General features: G+C 45.0%; 1 protein-coding gene across 7 annotated transcripts in view; it reads left to right on the top strand.

Annotated features, from left to right (window-relative positions):
• The window catches only part of wdr31 (WD repeat domain 31), a 76,846-nt gene that overhangs the window by 23,710 nt on the left and 32,126 nt on the right, over positions 1-21,010 (top strand). For 5 of the 7 annotated variants that reach the window (XM_068011913.1, XM_068011910.1, XM_068011911.1 and 2 more), the window contains one exon: positions 8,768-11,363. In XM_068011913.1, the coding sequence (XP_067868014.1) occupies positions 8,768-8,928 (161 nt within the window). In that variant the 3' untranslated portion in view covers positions 8,929-11,363. Of the gene's footprint in view, positions 1-8,767; positions 11,364-21,010 lie in introns of those variants that run through there. The other 2 variants (XR_010968968.1, XR_010968969.1) reach the window with 1 other exon arrangement.

The following is a 21,010-nucleotide window of genomic DNA, read 5'->3' as shown; positions in this document are numbered from 1 at the left end:
CTAGGTAATGAACCAGGGCAAGTGATAGAGCTGTTGGTGGGCGAGCACTTTGGAGATAGTGATCACAATTCTGTAGCATTCACTGTGGTAATGGAGAGGGATAGGTATGTGCAACAGGGCAAGGTTTACAATTGGGGGAAGGGTAGATATGATGCTGTCAGGCAGGAACTGAGGAGCATAAGTTGGGAGCATATGCTGGCAGGGAAGGGCACGGTCGAAATGTGGAACTTTTTCAAGGAGCAGATAGTAGGGGCCATTGATAAGCATGTCCCTGTCAGACAGGGAAGGGATGGTCATGTGAGGGAACCGTGGTTGACAAGAGAGGTTGAGAGTCTTGTTAGGAAGAAGAAGGATGCGTATATAAGGTTGAGGAAAAAGGGCACAGGCATAGCTCTGGAGGGATACAAGATGGCCAGGAAGGATCTGAAGAAAGGGATTAGGAGAGCTAAGAGAGGGCATGAAAAATGCTTGGCGGGTAGGATAAAAGAAAACCCCAAGGCCTTTTACGCGTATGTCAGAAATATGAGGATGACTAGGGGGACCGTAGGTCCGGTCAAGGACAATAGCGGGAGACTGTGTGTTGAGCCGGAAGAGATAAGTGAGGTTTTGAATGAGTACTTCTCTTCGGTATTTACGAATGAGAAGGGGTGTATTACTGAAGAGGACGGTGTGAAACAGACTGGTAAGCTCGAGGAAGTGCTCGTTAGGAGGGAAGATGTGTTGGGGTTTTTGAATAACTTGAAGATAGACAAGTCTCCCGGGCCTGACGGGGTATATCCAAGGATGTTATGGGAAGCAAGGGATGAAATTGCAGAGCCGCTGGCAATGATCTTTTCATCTTCTCTGTTGACGGGGGTGGTACCAGGTGATTGGAGGGTGGCAAATGTTGTGCCCCTGTTCAAGAAAGGGAATAGGAACAACCCTGGGAATTACAGGCCAGTTAGTCTTACTTCGGTGGTAGGCAAGTTGATGGAAAAGGTGCTGAGGGATAGGATTTCTGAGCATCTGGAAAGACACTGCTTGATTCGGGACAGTCAGCACGGTTTTGTGAGGGGTAGGTCTTGCCTCACAAGCCTGATTGAATTCTTTGAGCAGGTGACCAAGCAAGTGGATGAGGGTAAACCAGTGGATGTGGTGTACATGGATTTTAGTAAGGCATTTGATAAGGTCCCCCATGGTAGACTTATGGAGAAAGTCAGGAGGCATGGGATAGTGGGGAATGTGGCCAGTTGGATTAAGAATTGGCTAACTGATAGAAGGCAGAGAGTGGTCTTAGATGGTAAATACTCAGCCTGGAGCCCAGTTACCAGTGGCGTGCCACAGGGATCAGTTCTGGGTCCTCTCCTGTTTGTGATTTTTATTAACGACTTGGATGAGGAAGTCGAAGGGTGGGTCAGTAAATTTGCAGATGATACAAAGGTTGGTGGAGTTGTGGATACCGAGGAGGGCTATTGTCGTCTGCAAAGGGACTTGGATAGGTTGCAGTGCTGGGCTGAAAAGTGGCAGATGGAGTTTAACCCTGAAAAGTGTGAGGTCGTCCATTTTGGAAGGACAAACACGAATGCAAAATACTGGGTTAACGGTAGGGTTCTTGGGCATGTGGAGGAGCAGAGAGACCTTGGGGTCTATGTGCATAGATCGTTGAAAGTTGCAACTCAAGTGGATAGGGCTGTGAAGAAGGCATATGGGGTGTTAGCGTTCATTAGCAGAGGGATTGAATTTAAGAGCCGTGAGGTGATGATGCAGCTGTACAGGACCTTGGTAAGGCCTCATTTGGAGTACTGTGTGCAGTTCTGGTCGCCTCATTTTAGGAAGGATGTGGAAGCCTTGGAGAGGGTGCAGAGGAGATTTACCAGGATGTTGCCTGGAATGGAGAATAAGTCTTACGAGGAAAGGCTGAACATTCTAGGCCTCTTCTCATTAGAACGGAGAAGGATGAGGGGTGACATGATAGAGGTTTATAAGATGATCAGGGGAATAGATAGGGTAGACAGTCAGAAACTTTTTCCCCGGGTGGAGCAAAGCGTTACAAGGGGTCATAAATTTAAGGTGAAGGGTGGGAGATATAAGGGGGATGTCAGGGGAAGGTTCTTTACCCAGAGAGTGGTCGGGGCATGGAATGCCTTGCCTGGGGAAGTTGTTGAGTCAGAAACTTTAGGGACTTTCAAACGGCTTTTAGATAGGTATATGGATAAAGGAGAATGATGGGGTATAGATTAAATTGTCCTTGACAGAGGACAAAGGATCGGCACAACATCGTGGGCCGAAGGGCCTGTTCTGTGCTGTATTTTTCTATGTTCTATGTTCTATGTTCTAAACCAATGGCCCAGGACATGGCCATTTCACATCTCCTTTGTTTAGAAGAAGACATTCAATTCTGGAATGTTTTTAGGATCGGTGTAAGATGGGTTTCATAAAAACATTTTGGCTTTGAAGATTTGTCCTTTGTCTTTGTCAGACTGTTTGGATACACAAAAGGCTAATCTCCTGTTCGGCCATTTTGGACCATTGTTCACTTTTTAACATAAAGGTTCATTTTTTAAAGACAACATTTTTTCATAACTCTTTGGAGTGATGTATCATCACACTTCGGATGTGTGTGACACCTTCCCCCAAAAGGGGAAAAAAATGAAATTCTGTGGATTTCATTTTGATGTTTGCTGGGGTTTTTTGGGTTTAGAAAGAGGGAAAAAAGAAACAGTAAGACAGTTTAGGATCACACCACTTTACACATTCATTTCATTCACTCCTCAGGCTTCTAGCCTACATTTTTCATCATCCTTCCTTTGGATGAGGCACCATCAAAAAAAATTGTATTTCTTTTGGTTATGTGTTGATAAATGGGGTTGTAGTTTCTGTCTCACCAATTTGTACTTCTTTAGGAATGTGAATCTCCAGGACCATGTGATTGTTGAAGCTTGTAATATGCAAATTTCTGTTACTGCTGTGCAAAGTTCTCTTTGCACAAGCTTTAACCTCTTGACAACCTCTTCCATAATACATGGTGTTAACCATTCAGGTTCTGGCACATTGATAGTTCTTATTTCTAGGGTGATAGTGCATGATACATTGTTTCTTAGCCCCTGCGAGGTGTCTGGGATTTTTTCCTGCCCCTTGCTATGGCTGTGTTCTGACTCTAAATTGTTAGGTTTGATTAATTTTGGATTTGGAACCTGATTGTGTGATTCTTCAGTAGGTAGATCCATGCTGACCTCACTTTTAGTTCCCTTGTGATTTTCACAAGTGTTGTTCCCTTTAGGGTATGTTACCGTCGCTTTTACTCCAGCGATAGTTGTTTCTCTAATCTGCCTCACGTCCTCTGGGAGACTACTGCTCGCAGGTGATTTTCCAGCATTCACTGCACTCCCCTGTGGCACTTCATCTAGGTGAGGCATCTCTCTCACTCTTGGCTTTCTTGTTTGGAAACTTTCCTTGTCACTATTTAAATCTTTAAAAAAGGTTTCAGCTAATCATATCTTGGTTGCTTTTCTTTTAGATTTTTTGGCTTTTATCGTAGCTTCTTTGAATCTTTTAGGCTCTGTCTGGGCCCTTTTAAATTCTCCTGGCTGTATCGCCCCCCCCTGTGGAATTTTTGGGAATTCCCTAGCCCTCTGCAGTTTTGTTTTCTCCCCTCAGTTTTACCAGTCTGCATGGACTCCTCTGGACCTTCTGGGTACAAGACTGTGTTTCCTGCCAAGTCATTGCCCAGCAATAGGTCTACCCCCTGCATGGGTAAGCTTGGAACAATTCTGACTGTCACTATCCCAGTGACCAACTTACTCTGTAGAGAAATTTTAACTAAGGGAACCTTCAAGCATTTGCCAGTAAGCCTTTTTACTAATACCGGGTATTTGTTCTGCTTTCCAGTGACATTTCTGCCAGTTTGGCTGCCAGTAGGGTTTGAAAACAGCCCGTATCCCTGATGGTATCGCCTTGTCTGATGCCTGGGACACAAAAGGAGTCATTTTTCCTTTGTGCAAAAGTTTTGATATGTCCTCTGCTCTTGCATTCTAATAGAACGCAGGCTTATAACTTCAAAGCTGCAGACACAGGCTTGACTGCAGCACCTCCTACTGTTTTTTTGGCATGCTAACAATTGGCCTGAACATGTCCAGATTTCCCACACTGGAAACATGTCGGGCGGATATGTTTATCCCCTGGCTTCCTTCTTTTAAAAATTGTAGATTGCTTTCCTTTTCTCTTGAGCCCATTTCTGCTTCCTCTGCATCCCTGCTATCTCTGCTTAGCTTACACGAGTTACTAGACCCAAATTTATTCTGAGCTAGGGATTTATGTATTAATTCAGTCATCGACCATTTTTGCAGCTTCCCTTACTCTTGTGACTCTGGTCTTCGATGTGGGTTCTTATGTTAATTGGGATGCTGTTTTTAAACTCTTCCAGTAACATCACTTCTTTCAAATTTTCATATGTGGGTTCTAGCTAGAGAGACTATATCCAGCGATCAAAAGCCATATGTTTGATTCTTTGAGATTCATTGTAAGTCTGTGTGGGTCTTTTCCGGCTGTGTCGAATTTCTGTCTATACGCTTCCAGTACCAGCTCATATGCATTTAGAATTGTAGTTTTAGTTTGTTCATGGTCAGAGGAACTTTCTTCTAATAACAGGGAAAAAGCTTCTCGAGCCCCACTCATGAACTCACCTTGTAAGAGGAGAGTCCAGAATTCTATCAGCCTCTGAGTAAATGTTTCCCTTGAGGTTGTTTGCTATGGTTTCAGTCAGTGAATGGACAGCAACTGCATAGAGGAGTCTGTAAATGGGACTCTTTTAAATATTTCTTTTCATCTAGGATAAATATTTGCTGTTCAGAGTGCTCACCCCGGCTTGCTTCCTTTAAACAGGGATAAAAACACTCTGGGTAAATGTGATCATCTAAAAGTACTTGCCCATAGCATACCCACTAACTTAGCTTGTGTGCTAAACACTTTTTTTGTTTATAGATATATTCTAATTTTCTGAAACTTTTTTTATGCGTTTGCATTTTGGGACATCCTGAGGTGGTGAAAGGCACTATATAAATGCAACTTTTTCTTACTGAACTCTATTAGTTTCAAGTAATGTGGCATAGTTGTAACATTACTGGACCAGATACCCAAAGGCCCCAGCTAATGTTCAGAGGACACTATTTCAGCTCCCACCACAGCAGCTGGTGGAATTTAAATTCAATTAATAAATCTGGAATTAAATTCTAGCTTCATTAATGGTGACCATGAAACTACTGAATTGTCGTAAAAACCCATTTGGTTCACTAATGTCCTTGAGGGAAGGAAATCTGCTGTTCTTGTGCAGTCTGGCCTACCTGTGATTCCAGACTCACAGCAATATGGTTGACTCTTAACTGCCCTCTGAAATGACCGAGCAAGCCACTCAGTTGTACCAAAGTGCTACAGAAAAGTCAAAAAAGAATAAAATTAGACGGACCATTCGGCATCGTCCTCAGCACCAGAAACCAAAACTGCACACCCTACCCATTGACCCACCTTACTAACATCTGGGGATTTGTGGCAAAATGGGGAGAGCTCTCCTACAGACTAGTCAAGCAACAGCCTGACATTGTCATACTCACCAAATCATACCTTACAGCTATTGTCCCAGACTCTTCCATTACCATCCCTGGGTCTGTCCTGCCAGCAGGGCAGGACATACCCACCAGAGGTGGAAGCACAGAGGTATACAGTCGGGAGAGAGTGGCCCTGTGAGTCCTCAACATTGATTCCGGACCCCATGAATTTTCATGGCATCAGATCAAATATGGAGAAGGAAACCTCCTGCTGATTACCACCTACTGCCCTCCCTCAGCTGATAAATCAGTACTCCTGCATTTGTACACCACTTGGAAGAAGCACTGAGGGTGGCAAGGGTGCAGAATGTACTCTGGGTGGGGGACTTCATGTTCATCACCAAGAGTGGTTCGTAGCACCGTCATGACTGAGCTTGTCAAGTCCTGATGTACATAGCTGTCAGATTAGGCTGTGGCAGGTGGTGAATGAACCAACAAGAGGGAAAAACCTGCTTGACCTCACCCTCGCTAATCTACCTGTTGCAGATGCATTTATCCATGACAGTAGTGGTAGGAGAGACCACCGTATAGTCCTTCATACTGAAGATACTGCCCATCATTGTATGGCACTACTACTGTGCTAAATGGAATAGACTCAGAAAAGGTCTAGCAGTTCCAAATTGGAAATCCATGAGGTGCTCTGGGCCATCAGCAGCAGAATTATATACAACTACAATCTGTAATCTCATGGCCTGGCACATCCCTCATTCTATCATTATCCTGGTTCAATAAAGACTGCAGGAGAGCATGCCAGGAGCAGCACCAGGCATATCTAAAAATAATGTGCTAACCTGGTGAAGTACAGCACAGGACTACATACATGCTAAACAGCAGTAGCAGCATGCGATAAGACAGAGCTAAGTGATACCACAACCAATGGAACAGATCGAAACTCTGCCAGTCCTGCTACATCCAGTCATGAATGGTGGTGGACAATTAAACAACTAACCATAGGCTCCACAAACATCCCCATCACCAATGTTGGAGGAGTTCAGCACATCGGTGCATAAGACTAGGCTGAAGCATTTGCAGCCATCTTTAGTCAGAAGTGCCGAGTGGATAATCCATCTCAGTCTCCTCCTGCGATCCCCAGCATCACAGATAGCAATCTTCAGCCAATTCAATTCGCTCCACATGATATAAAGAAACAGCTGAAGGCACTGGATACAGCAAAGGCTATGGGCCCTGACAACATCCCGCAATTGAAGACTTGCGCCCCAGAACTAGCCACACCCCTAGCCAAGCTGTTCCAGTACAGCTGCAATACTGACATCTACCCGACAATGTGGAAAGTTGCCCAGGTATGTCCTGTCCACAAAAAGCAGGATAAATCCAATCCAGCCAATTACTGCCACATCCATCTACTGTCAATCGTCAAGTGTTGGAAGAAGTCATCAGCAGGGCTATCAAACAGCCCTTACACAGTAATAGCATGCTCACTGATGCTCAGTTTGGGTTCTGGCAGAGCCACTCGGCTCCACACCTCATTACAGCCTTTGTCCAAACATGGACAAAAGAGCTGAATTCCAGAGGTGAGGTAAGAGTGACTGCTCTTGCAGGTCAAGGCAGCATTTGACCAAGTGTGGCATCTAGCAAAATTGAAGTCAATGGAAATTGGAGGGGAAAACTCTCCACTGGTTGGAATCATAACTAGCACAAAGGAAGAAGATGGTTGTGGTTTTTGGAGGCCAAACATCTAACCCCTAGGGCATCACTACAGGAGTTCCTCAGGGTAGTGTGCTAGGCTCAACCATCTTCAGCTGTTTTATCAATGACCTTCCCTCCATCATAAAATTAGAAATGGGGATATTCGCTGCTGATTGTGCAGCGTTCCGTACCATTTGCAACTCCTCAGATACTGAAGCAGTCTGTGTCCACGTGCAGCACGACCTGGACAACATTCAGGCTTAGGATGATAAGTGGCAAGTAACATTTGCACTACACAAATGCCAGGCAATGACCATCTCAAACAAGACAGAATCCAGCCATCTCCCCTCGACATTCAACAGCATTACCATCACTGAATTCCCCCACCGTCAACATCCTGAGGGTCACCATTGACCATAATCTTAACTAGACCAGCAATATAAATGCTGTGGCTACAAGAGCATGGAATTCTGTGGCGAGTAACTCACCTCCTGACTTCCCAAAGCCTGACCACCATCTACAAGGCACAAGTCAGGAGTGTGATGGAATACTCCCCACTTGCTTGGATGGGTGCAACTCCAACAACACTCACAATGGTCAACACCATTCAGGACAAAGAAGCCAGCTTGATCAGCACCCTATCCACCACCTTAATCATTCACTTCCTGCACCACTGGCGCACAGTGGCAGCAGTGTGTACCATGTACAAGATGCACTACAGTAACTCGCCAAGCCTCCTTCAACAGTACGTTCCAAACCCACAAGCTCTACTACCTAGAGGGACAAAAGCAGCAGACCTGTGGAATACTACCACCTGCAAGTTTCCCCACCCCCCAAACCAACACCTCCCCCCCCCCGCACCCCACAAGCTACATACCATCCTGACTTTAGAACTATGTCATCTTTCCTTCACTGTCACTGGGTCAAAAACCTGGAACTCTCTTCCTAACAGTACTGTGGGTGTCCCTACACCAGATGGACTGCAGTAGTTCAAGAAGGCAGCTCACCACCACCTTTTCAAGGGCAGTTAGGGATGGGCAACAAATGCCAGGGATGCTCACATTCTTTCGAAGAATAGAAGAAGCCATATAGTCCAGATACAGTATAGTAGACTGGGCAGACCCTGCCTTACTCCACCTAGTGTAGGACAGCCAAGTTAAGTGGCATTTTCTGTTCCAGTACATGTATCTCACTTTTTATTTTCTAGCCTTTGCCTCCCCACTCCTGATTGAAAGAGTAACTTGCTGCAGTCTCTGCCTCGTCTGCCTCAGTCAGTGAGAGTGGTTCAGCCTCTATTTCTTTCAGCAGCTCCTCCCAATAACATGGGCAAGATTAATAACTGAGCACAGAATTGTGAAGAGCTCAAAGCAACCAAAAATAAGCTTAAGATCAGGTAATTTTTTTTTTGAGGTAGAGAAGGGAGACTCTCTCGGTTTAAGAATCCTTTTGTAAGAAGTACAGAAGTATTGTGTATTCTGATGGGAGGATTAAAAAGATTGTCTCATAGATTGACTAAACTTTATTTTTCTCTTTCTTTGTAGTCTGTGTGAGTTCCCTTTGCCTGGATGGTGCGGGACCCCTGACATCATTAATTTCCGGTAATGCTGCCAATCTGCTGTGTGGCAGCTTTAATTCGGGAATTCACCACCTCCGAGTGAACCATTCAAACAGCTGCAGTCTGAGCGAGGTGGCAAGGTTCTGAGCATGCTGAACAAGTCAGAGATGCGACGACATAGTGGAAGAATTGGGGATCGTTTGTGGCAGGTCCCTCACTGGACAGATGGCGGTAGAACACTTAAAGAAGATTGCACAGCAGGACCAGACCAAACATACAAAAGTAGGCTACAAATTAAGCAATCAACGTGAAAAATCAGTGAGCTCTTTTTAGACAACTTCCTGTTATAAATTGTGTCTGTGTGTAATGTGGATCCTCAGGAATGAGGATTAGAACAATTTGGTTTATCTTAATTTATTACACGGAATCATATCAGGATTGAATTGTTCTAGATTGACTTGACGGATTGTCCATTGAACCATTGAGTAACTGAGCCATACAGCTGAGAATGATCCCATGTTTCATCCTCGATCTGTGCTGAGTTAATTGATCTTGGTGGGAGTAAGGCTGCTGCAATTGGCCTCGGGTTCCTGGGTTGGGAAAATCATCCAGACTTCTGCTCCTTGTTCCTGCTCAGGACCCCATCCAGGGAATGTAGGTTGGCAGCATAGCAGCTGGTGGTCCTGAGTGGCTTGTCTGTCCATTCCTGTACCCTGAATCTCTCACGTTATCACCAGTTGTAGTTCTGCTTATTTAGTGATATGAGCAGGGTTGGTAGTGTTATAAGGTAACCCCTGGTCAAGGCTAAGATAGTGAGGAGGAAGTTAGGTAAACCTCCCTGAAGTTTTTGGGAGCGCAGAGTGCATTGACGCAAGAAGTGGTTGAGGCAGAGATTTTTGGATCATTGAACAGATAAATTGAAGCAGAGGACACCACGAGGCAATGGGAGGGGGACACAGTGGGATGACTTTGGACTGCTTCAGGACAAATACGATGGGCTGATTGCTTCCTTTTATATTGCTAACTACTATGATTCCATGAGGAAATGCCATTTTTGCACGCTGCTGACTCCATTACCTCTGTAGCATCATTAATGGCAAATGTCGAATGTTATGTACGGTTACCACAGTAGTGTAGCCCACTTGGAGTCCTGCTCTATGATACGCTAAGGGAGCAAAGTGCTGAGAACTCCATCATAAGAAATAGGAGCATGAGTAGACCATTCAGCCCTTCAAGCCTGCGCCACCATTCAGTGAGATCATGGCTGATCTTCTGATTCAACACCATTTTCCTGCACTATCCCTGTATCCCTTGATATTTTTAATATGTAGATACATCAATAGGTTCTGCCAGTCTTTTGGTGGGTTCCATGCAGTCATGGTGTTAGTAAAGCAGGGTAAAAACAGAAGTAATGGCTGGAATTTTATGTCCCCTGCAGGAGCAGGCTGCTGGTAGTAGTGGTGGGGGGGGGGCCATTCCCGACGCCTTCCCAGCCCCGCTGCAAATTTACGAGGGGCGGCAGCAGCGAGAAACGGCCCGCCTGCCCCAGGCCAATCAAGGCCCTTGAGTGACCTCCTCCCGCTGTCGCTGGTATTTTACCAGTGGCCGGCAGGTGGCTGACATCCCCCAGGAGGCCACCAAGTAAAACCTGGCAGCCTCCTTGCAGGCTGGGGGGGACCCTCCTGATGGGGCTCCCTGTGCCCCACGGAGGGGCCCCTCCTCCTCTCCACCCTCCCAGCCCCGATTGTCCCCAGCAAGGTCCCAGACACTTGCCTTGTTTAAAGTAAAAATGCTGATCTTGATCATAGTGAAAAGGCTGATCTTAATCATTGAGAAATAGTTTTGGAATGCTTGATCAGTATTGCACCTTACTCAGTGCTTAAAAACATTGTCTGAAGGTATCTAATGTCTTGCGATTTTTGTGTTTAAAACAGAATTTGTAATTGGATCCAATGCAAATAGAACCTATTCTATACTGATTTGATTATGTACCATGGAATATAACCTAAGCTGTTCAGTACAGCTGCAATATTGACACCTACCTGGCAAAGTGTAAAATTGTTTGGGTATGTCCTATTGACAGAAAGCAGGACAAATCTAACCCACCAATTACCACTCCATCAGCCTACTCTCAATCATCAGCAAAGTGGTGGAATCAGCCATCAAAAGTGCCATCAAGCAGCGCTTACCAATAATCTGTTCCTGCTGCTCACTTTGGGTTCTGCCAGCACCACTCTGCATGAGACATCATCAGAATCTTGGTCCAAACATGGATACAAGAGCTAAATTCCAGAGGTGAAGCAAGAATGACTACCTTGGCATTAAGGCAGCAGTAAGTGCACGTTGATTAACCCTACTTGGGGATGCGGTGATGTCACTGGACTGGTAATCCAGAGTCCCAGGCTAATGCTATGGGAAATAGGTTGATTCCCACCACAGCAGATGGTGAAATTTGAATTCAATTAATAAATCTGGAATTAAAAAAGCTAGTCTAATGGTGACCATGAAGCCATTGTTGATTGTTGTAAAAACCCATCTAGTTCAGAAATCTTCCCTCCTTACCTGGTCTGGCCTACATGTGATTCCTGACCCACAGCAATGCTTTTGACTCTTAAATGCCCTCTGAAATGGCCTAGCAAGCCACTCTGTTCAAGGGCAATTGGGATGGGCAATAAATTCTGACCTAGCCAGTGATGCTCACATCCCATGAACGATTTTTAAAAAACTGAAGTCAGTGGAGATCAGGGGAAAACCTTACCACTGGCTGGAGTCATATCTGGCACAAAGGAAAAGGGTGTGGTTGTTGGAAGCCGATCATTTCAGTGCCAAGACATTGCTGCAGGAGTTCCTCTGAGCAGTATCGTAGGCCTGACTATCTTCAGCTGCCTCATCACTGATTTTCCTGCCATCGTAATGTCAGAAGTGGGGCTGTTTGCTGATGGTTTCACAATGTTCGGTTCTATGGCAATTCCTCAGATAATGAAGCAGTCCATACCCTCACATAGCAAGTGCTGGACAACATCCAGGCTTGGGCTGATAAGTACCAAGTGGCCACACAAGTTCCAAGCAATGTCCATCTCCAGCAAAAGACATTCAGTGGCATTACCATCAATGAGTCCTCTGCATTCAACAACCTAAGCATCCTCAATGACTAATAACTCAACTGGACCAGTTACATAAATAGCGTGGCTACTAGAAAAAGCCAGAGGCTGGGTATTCTGCACCAAGTGGTTCACCTAACTCCCCAAACCCTCTCTATCACCTGCAAGGCACAAGGCAGAAGTGTAAGTAAGGGAACGCTTTCCACTTGCCTGGATGGATGCAACTACAACAACACTCAATAAGCTCGGCACCATCAGGACAAAGCAGTCTGCTTGATCGACACTCGATCCAATAACTTAAGTATTGATTCCCTCCATAACCAGCGCACCATGGCTGCAGTGTGTTCTATCTACAGGATGCACTGCAGCAAGTCACCAAGGCTTCATCAGCAGAAACTCCCAATCCCATGACCTCCAGCACTTAGAAAGACAAAGGCAGTAGGTGCATAGAACACCATCACTTGCAGATTCTGCTCTAAGTCACGCACCATCCCATTATATATTGTCACTTTGTCAAAATCCTGCAACTTCCTACATTACAGTATTGTGTAAGTACCTTCACATGAACTGCGATGGTTCAAGAAGAAAGCCCACCACTAATATCTCAAGGGAATGAGGGATGGGCAATAAATGCTGGCCTTGGCAGCTATGTTTACACCCCAAACAAAATAAACAAGATCTTGGGCTCCAGTTTGAGTATTGTGTACATACTAAGGATAGGAATAGTAGCCCAAAACTGGGTATCCATGAGTTGCCATAGATCATCAGCATCAGCAGAATGGTGTTCCACCATAATCTGTAACCTCATGTCGTGGTGCTTCACTCAAGGTACATCGCCGTCAAACCAGAGTCCATCAAAGGGCATAGCAGAAGCAACACCAGGCATACCACAGAAGGTGGTGTCAATTAATGAAGCTGTAACACACTCTATCTATTTGATAAACAGCAAAAGCAGAAAGTAGATAACCAAGGAGTCTGATAATTAGTGCTTCAGAGAAAAACTCTGCAGCCAAACCACATCCAATTCAGAATGGTGAAGAATTAGGCAATTAACGGAAGGAAGCGGTCCCATAAACATCTGCAGCCTCAACCATGGTAGAGCCCACCAATTTGAGTGCAAGAGATGAAGTGTTTTCAAGTGATAACATCATGGTTACAGTGTTGCAGATCATCACATCAGGACTAGCCTCCCCTTCCAGTCCTGGCTTCTTCCAGCCAAGCTGTTCCAGTTCCAGTATAACTCTGGTGCTGGTATCTACCTGACAATGTGGAAAATTGCCCAAGTATGTTCTATATGTGGAAAACTGCACAAATCTAATACAGCCAATTACCACCTTACAGCATCCACCTAATCATCAGCAAGATGTTGGAAGGAACTGTCAGTAGTGGCACGAGCAGCACCAATAACCTGTTAACCGACACTCAGTTTGAGCTCTGCCAGAACCACTTAGCTCTGGATCTCATCACCGTTTTGATTCAAACATGAATGCAAGAGATGAATGCCAGAGAAGAGATTAAGGTAAATACCTTCAGCACCAAGGCTGCATGCAACCGAGGACAATGCCAAGGAGCCCTAGTAACTCTGAGGTCAGGGGAAAATCCTTCAGTGGCTGCAGTCATATGAGACAAAGAATAATGGTTGTGTTTGTTGGAAGCCAATGATCGCAACCCTAGGATATCATTGTAGGAGTTCTTCAGGGAGCATCCTTGGCCCCAACCAATTTTAGCTGCTTCCATCAATGACCTTCCCTCCATCATAAGAGTCAGGATTAGGTCCATTTACTGATGATTCCACTGTCCTCAGCTCCATTCACAACTCCAAAAATGAAACATCCTCCAGCAGGAATTGGGCAACATCCATGCTTGGGCTGATAAGTGGCAGGTAACATTTGTGCTACATAAGTGCCATCCATCACCCCCTGACCTTCAAAATCATTGCCAGGTGCCCCACCATCAGCAACTCGAGGATCACCAGAAGCTGAACTAGGTCAGTGATATCAACTCCATGGCTAGAAGAGCAAGACAGATTGGTATTGTGCAGTGCATGATTCGAATCCTGACCCTTCAAAGTCATTCCAGCATCTTCAAGACTCAAGTGAGGAGTGTGAATGAGTGCTCACCATTCACCTGGACAAGGGCCACTGCAATAATACTGCAGTAATACTCAGGAAACTCAATACTCTACAGGGCAGAGTAATTAGCTTGTTTGGCACTGCTGTCTCTGGACTCTGTATCTGCTTTGTACAAACCAGTATACTGTGGCTGCAGCATGTAAAGAAAGAACTTACATTTATATAGCATCTTCCATGACTTCAGGATGCCCTAAATTGCTTTACATCCAGTGAAGTGTAGTCCCTGTTGTAATGTAGGAAACTCAACAGCCAGTTTGCACACAGCAAGGTCTGACAAACGGCAATGAGGTATTAAAAATATATCTCCTACCTTCTACCCCCTTCCCAAAATCCACAAACAGGATTGTCCCGGCAGACCCGTTGTGTCAGCCTGCTCATGCCCTACCAAACTTATTTCTTCCTACCTTGACTCTATCTCTTCTCCGCTGGTCCAGTCTCTTCCCACCTACATCCATGGCTCTTCTGATGCCCGACGTCATTTTGACAATTTCCAGTTTCCTGACCCCAACCGCCTCCTCTTCACTATGGACATCCAATCTCTCTCCACCTCCATCCCCCACCAGGACGGTTTGAGGGCTCTCCGCTTCTTCCTTGAACAGAGGCCCAACCAATCCCTATCCACCACCACCCTCCTCCGCCTGTCTGAACTTGTTCTCACATTGAACAAGTTCTCCTTCAACTCCACTCACTTCCTTCAAGTAAAAGGTGTTGCAGTGGGTACCCGCATGGGTCCTAGTTATGCCTGTCTTTTTGTGGGATATGTCGAACGTTTCTTGTTCCAGTCCTACTCAGGCCCCGTCCCCTAACTCTTTTTCCGGTACATTGATGATGGTATCAGTGCCGTTTCCTGCTCCCGCCCCGAACTGGAAAACTTTATCAACTTTGCTTCCAATTTCCACCCTTCTCTCACCTTTACATGGTCCATCTCCGACACTTCCCTTCCCTTCCTCGACTTCTCTATCTCCATCTCTGGTGATAGCTGTCTACTAATATCCATTATAAGCCCACTGACTCCCACAGCTACCTCGACTACACTTCTTCACACCCTGCCTCCTGTAAGGACTCCATTCCATTCTCCCAGTTTCTCCGTCTCCGACGCATCTGCTCTGATGATGCTACCTTTCGTGACAGCACTTCTGATATGTCTTCCTTTTTCTTCAACTGAGGATTCCCCCCACTGTGGTTGACAGGGCCCTCAACCGTGTCCGGCCTATTTCCCGCACCCTCATCCCTTCCCCTCCCTCCCAGAACCGCGACAGGGTTCCTCTTGTCCTCACTTTCCACCCCATATCCAAAGGATCATCCTCCGCCATTTCCACCACCTCCAGCGTGATGCCACTACCAAACGCATCTTCCCCTCCCTTCCCCTGTCAGCATTCCGAAGGGATCGTTCCCTGCGTGACACCCTGGTCCACTCCTCCATTATCCCCACCACCTCGTCCCCTTCCCATGGCACCTTCCCCTGCAATCGCAGGAGGTGCAATACCTGCCCATTTACCTCCTCTCTCCTCACTATCCCAGGCCCCAAACACTCCTTTCAGGTGAAGCAGCGATTTACTTGTACTTCTTTCAATCTAGTGTACTGTATTCGCTGCTCACAATGTGGTGTCCTCTACATTGGGGAGACCAACCACAGACTGGGTGATCGCTTTGCGGAACACCTCCACTCAGTCCGCAAGCAGGACCCTGAACTTCTGGTTGCTTGCCATTTCAACACTCCCCCCTGCTCTCATGCTCACATCTCTGTCCTGGGCTTGCTGCGGTGTTTCAGTGAACATCAACGCAAGCTCGAGGAACAGCATCTCATTTACCGATTAGGCACACTGCAGCCTGCTGGACTAAACATTGAGTTCAATAATTTCAGAGCATGACGGGCCCCCCATTTTACTTTTATTTTTCGTTATTTTTTTCTTTTTCCTTTTTTTTTATATATATATTTTTTGTGTATTCATTTTATTTTATTTCATCTTAGTTTGTTCAGTTTGCTTACCCACATTTTTTTGCATGTTTGTACTTGCGGCTGTTCAATTTTTAGTCCATTACCACCCTATCTGTACTAATGCTTTGACTTTCAACACATCATTAACCTATTGTTTGCCTTTGCTCCACGACCTTCTGGTCAGCTGTTCTGTGACCTTGACTTATTTACACCTCCTTTGTTATCTCTTTCCCCACCCCTGCTTTACTTGCTTATAACCCTTAACATGTCTAATATTTGCTAGTTCTGAAGAAGAGTCACTGACCTGAAACGTTAACTCTGCTTCTCTCTCCACAGATGCTGCCAGACCTGCTGAGTATTTCCAGCATTTCTTGTTTTTATTTCAGATTTCCAGCATCCACAGTATTTTGCTTTTATTAAAAATATAGTTTGTTTCAGTGATGTTAGCTCACAGAAACATACAGTGCAGGAGGAGACGCATTCAACTCATCATGCCTTTGCTAGGTTAAGGAATAAGTATTGTTCATAGTACATGTGAGTTCTGCCTGGTATCATTTACAGGATGCATTGCAACAACTCACCAAGCCTATTACAACCAGCTCCCAGCCTTCACCCTCTCACCTAGAAGGACAAAAGAAGCATCACCATGGGAACACCATCACCTCACACTTCCCATTCAAGTAATGCCCCAGCCTGACTTGGACGTATGTTGTGTTTCTTCATTGTCACTGGTTGAAGATCTTGGCATTCTCTCAACACCATTGTTAGAGCAACCACAAGGACTGCAGTGGTTCAAGTGGTAAAGACCCAGCACCACTATCTCCCTCTCAGGACAGCTAGGGATGGACAGTAATTAGTGCTTTGCCAGCATCACCCATATTCTGAGAACAAATAAAATGTTTTCTGCATCCAAGTTCAGGAAGCACTGGAAAAGATAGCATAGATTCACTAAGCTGTTCTCAGGATGAGGGGTTATAGTTATGAAAAGAGACTTGAGCTGAGGAGTGGCCTGATAGAGATGTTCATGATTATTAAGGGTTAATAGTAATCCATTGATTCCAGAACTTAGTGAAATGGTAACAATAGCAGCACAAATTTAAGATAATCATAGAAGTGATTAAAGATACTAGAAAAAGAGTTGATAAAAATGTGGAATTCTCTTCCACAAATCATTGCTGGTGCAGTGTCTGTAAACATTTCTAAAAGCAAATTAGGTAATTGGCCTGAAAATGGGAATATGAAAGGTTATGGAAAATAAAATTTGACTAGCTGTTGGAGACTAACCCCAGCACAGACTTGCTGGGCCTCCTTCTGTGCTATAACATTAAATGATTCAATCTAGCCCACAGCATAGTTCATCAGGTGAAAAGGTTGTCAGTGTTGTCCCCTCTTATGCTGCCAATTTCATGTATCTGGTAATCCAACAGAGGGCACTGTGTGCAAAAGAAAATTGGTCACCACTAATGTTCCCTAAACTAATTATTCAAGATCTTTAAAATGTTTATTTTTTACAGATTAAAATAAATCGCCAATCAGATTTTCAACAAATACACTAACAAGTTTTTACTTCCACAATGACCACCCAAGCCCTCTTCCCTCCTCCTTCCCTCCCCCTTCCCCACCTTCCCCTGCCTCCCAGGCAATGGTTAGGTGAGGACATTCAGCTTGTATAGAAACCATTTTTTTCCAGTATTCTGTGGAGAGAGAAACAGAGTTAATATTTCAGCTGAAAGGTCAGTGACCTGAAGCTGGAAGCATTAAGCCCACTTCTCGCTCCACAGATGCTGCCTGACCTGCTGAGCGTTTACCAGCATTTTCTGTTTTTATTTCAGATTTCCACCATCTGCAGCATTTTACTTTTTTGTTTCAATTTTCTCCCTTCCTCTGCTCAAGTTCCTGACTCTCACTCGGGTGTAGCTCCACAATCCCCAGTAACTCATCCAAGATTCCATTCTTCATCAGAGCTCTGGCTAAAAGATTGATCGTGTCCTTACTGGATATCCAAATGCTTACACTTTCCAGCACAAGTCACCTGGATAGCAAACAGAAATGGAAGCATCATTTTCTTTCCTCCCTCACCAGTGCTCCGGCAAATGTAGCACTTTTAGCTGAGAGCTAACTAAGCACAGACTGGACAGTGAATCTAGGATCATCAGGTCTGTCTGATTTAATGCTGAAGCATGCAGCACCTTCACCCACAAAACCTTTAGTGAAGCTGGAAATTGATCTTTGATAGATTACATTTCATTTAAACTCCTACTGAGCCATTGGTAAGTACATTATTGGGGCTAAGGGGAAAGAGCAAGGGATTAGGAGTAATTGGATCACTCTTTCTAAGAGCTGGCATAGGCACAATGGAATGAATGGCCTCATTCTGCATCGTGCTACAAATAATTCTGAGATACCTCTTCCCCCTCATCCCCCGTTCCTTCGCTTACCATTGGGAACTCCCCTTATGGTGCATTGTGTGCACATTTTACTGAGTGTCACTTTCTGTGACCTGCACCTCTTATGGTAGAATTCATTGATACGGTTCAGAGACAGTCAGAATCCTGCAGATGTTTGGGTCATTTCCAAAGATGGACAGACTGTATTTCAAATAACTCCCTTCAACTGAATATGTGTGCAGCCATCAGGAAAGGGCAGGATCAGGCTTGGCTCTGATGCTGAAGTGGCAGCCAGCACTCGCTGTTCTATCCTGCACATAAAACAGCCACTTAGATTAGGTACTAGCGGGTTGGGTGTCTGGGAAATTTAGGATCTTAATAAACTGGATGTGACTATTAACCTCCCCTCCTTTCCTGAAGGCAAAATAATTCATGTAGAGCATCAATAATAGCCACTTCTGATCGACTATAATGGTAAGTAAATGAAGACAAACAATAGGACAACAATATTGTGATAGTACTGCTATGGTTGCTGCTGGAGCTGGAGGTCCTGATATGACACCAGAGGAGGTTTAAAATAACTGAACAGTAATTTGCTCTGGTCAAGATCTGGTATTGCAGATTGGAACCTAACTTCTTGTCAGCATTTTCCTGGGAAGGGAAAGAAAATTGCTAATTCACCATCAGATCACCCATCGTATAGCTTGTGCTTGAAAGAGAACAATGATGGAGCATGTGGGGACAGCTGACTTGTTCTCTCAATGTGCATGGCCCATGGAGGCATGTACAGGGAAAAATCCTCAAGCTGGAAAGTACAGCAACTGGAGTCTCACATATTGAGATGTGTGGGAGCTTCTTTTGTCTAACTTTTCCACTGATCTCTTAAATGTTCTGTTCTCTGCAGCCGAGAGTGTGAGTTACAAAGACTGTGTTGCCTGCCCGGTGCCAGGGTTAAGGACGTCACCTTGGGGCTGGAGAAGAACTTGGAGTGGGAGGGGAAGGATCCAGTTGTTGTGGTCCATGTGGGTACCAATGACATAGAGAGGACTAAGAAAGAGGTTCTTATCATATAACTAGGGCTGTAGAGATGGCTTTAAACTAAATAGTGTGGGGGAGGCTTCAGGTGAGAGGAAATTTAGAAAGTTAATGAGAAAGACCAAAGCAAGGTAACAGTACGGGTAATGCTAACCAGAGTGTGACAGGAAGGGACAGAGTATGTAAACATATTTATACTACTGTAGTCCATGAGCTTCAACAGTAAAGGTAAGGACTTCAGATTGTAGTGGGTAGTGTTTGGAGTAGAACAAGGCCCCTAGCGTAATTAGTATTTTTTAATTAATGGGAGTAACTAAGTAATCTAAAGGTGTTTCTGCGGCCACAAAAGAGACTTCAGGATGGTTTGTTGCCTCCCTGGTGCTAGGGTGATAGATGTCTCTGAGCGGCTGCAGGGCATTCTGAGGGGGGGAGGGCGAGCAACCAGTTGTCGTGATACACATTGGTACCAACGACATAGGTGCAAAAAGGGATGAGGTCCTACAAGCTGAATATAGGGAGTTAGGACATAAATTAAAAATAGGACCTCAAAGGTAGTAATCTCAGGATTACTACCAGTGCCAGGTGCTAGCGAGAGCAGAAATAGCCAGATATATCAGATGAATACGTGGCTGGAGAAATGGTGTAGGGAGGAGGGATTCAGATTCCTGGGACATTGGGACCGGTTCTGGGGAAGATGGGACCAGTACAAGCTGGACTGGTTGCATCTGGGCAGGACCGGGACCAATTTCCTTGGGAGGGTGTTTGCTCGTGCTGTCGGGGAGGGTTTAAACTAGAATGGCAGGGGGATGGGAATATGAGCAGGGAGACAGAGGAGGGAGAAACAAGGATAGAAATGAAAGACAGAAAGGTAAGAAGTAAAAGTGGAAGGCAGAGAAAACAAGAGCGAGAAACAAATGGGTCCATAGTGCAAAATAAAGCTAGGATGACTAACGATGTTAAAAAGACAAGTCTAAAGGCATTGTGTCTTAATGCACGGAGCATTCGCAATAAGGTAGATGAATTAACAGCGCAAATAGATGTAAACGGTTACGATATAGTTGCGATTACAGAGACAGGGCTGCAGGGTGACCAAGGATGGGAACTGAACATCCGGGGTATTCAATATTTAGGAAGGACAGGCAAAAAGAGAAAGGAGGTGAGGTAGTTAGTAAAGGATGAAATCAGTGTAATCGTGAGGAAGGATATTGGCTCGGAAAATCATGATGTGGAAATCTGTGTGGGTGGAGCTAAGAAACACCAAGGGGCAGAAAACATTGGTGGGAGTTGTCTATAGGCCCCCAAACAGTAGTGGAGATGTAAGGAATTGCATTAAACAGGAAATTAAAGACACGTGCAATAAGGGTACAACTGTAATCATGGGTGCCGTTAATTTACATATTGATTGGTCAAACCAAATTAGCAATAATACTGTGGAGGAGGATTTCCTGGACTGTGTACGTGACGGTTTTTTAAACCAATACGTTGAGGAGCGAGCTAGAGAACAGGCTATCCGACTGGGTATTGTGCAATGACAAAGGATTAATTAACAATCTTGTGTGGGGTCCCTTGGGGAGGAGCAACCATAACATGATAGAATTCTTCATTAAACTGGAGAGTGAAGTAGTTGAATCCAAA

The sequence above is a fragment of the Heterodontus francisci genome, chromosome 32 (genome assembly GCF_036365525.1).
Source record: "Heterodontus francisci isolate sHetFra1 chromosome 32, sHetFra1.hap1, whole genome shotgun sequence".
Lineage (NCBI taxonomy): Eukaryota > Metazoa > Chordata > Chondrichthyes > Heterodontiformes > Heterodontidae > Heterodontus > Heterodontus francisci.
The sequence above is the reverse complement of the archived record's forward strand: the minus strand, read 5'-3'. Positions and strand labels throughout refer to the sequence as shown.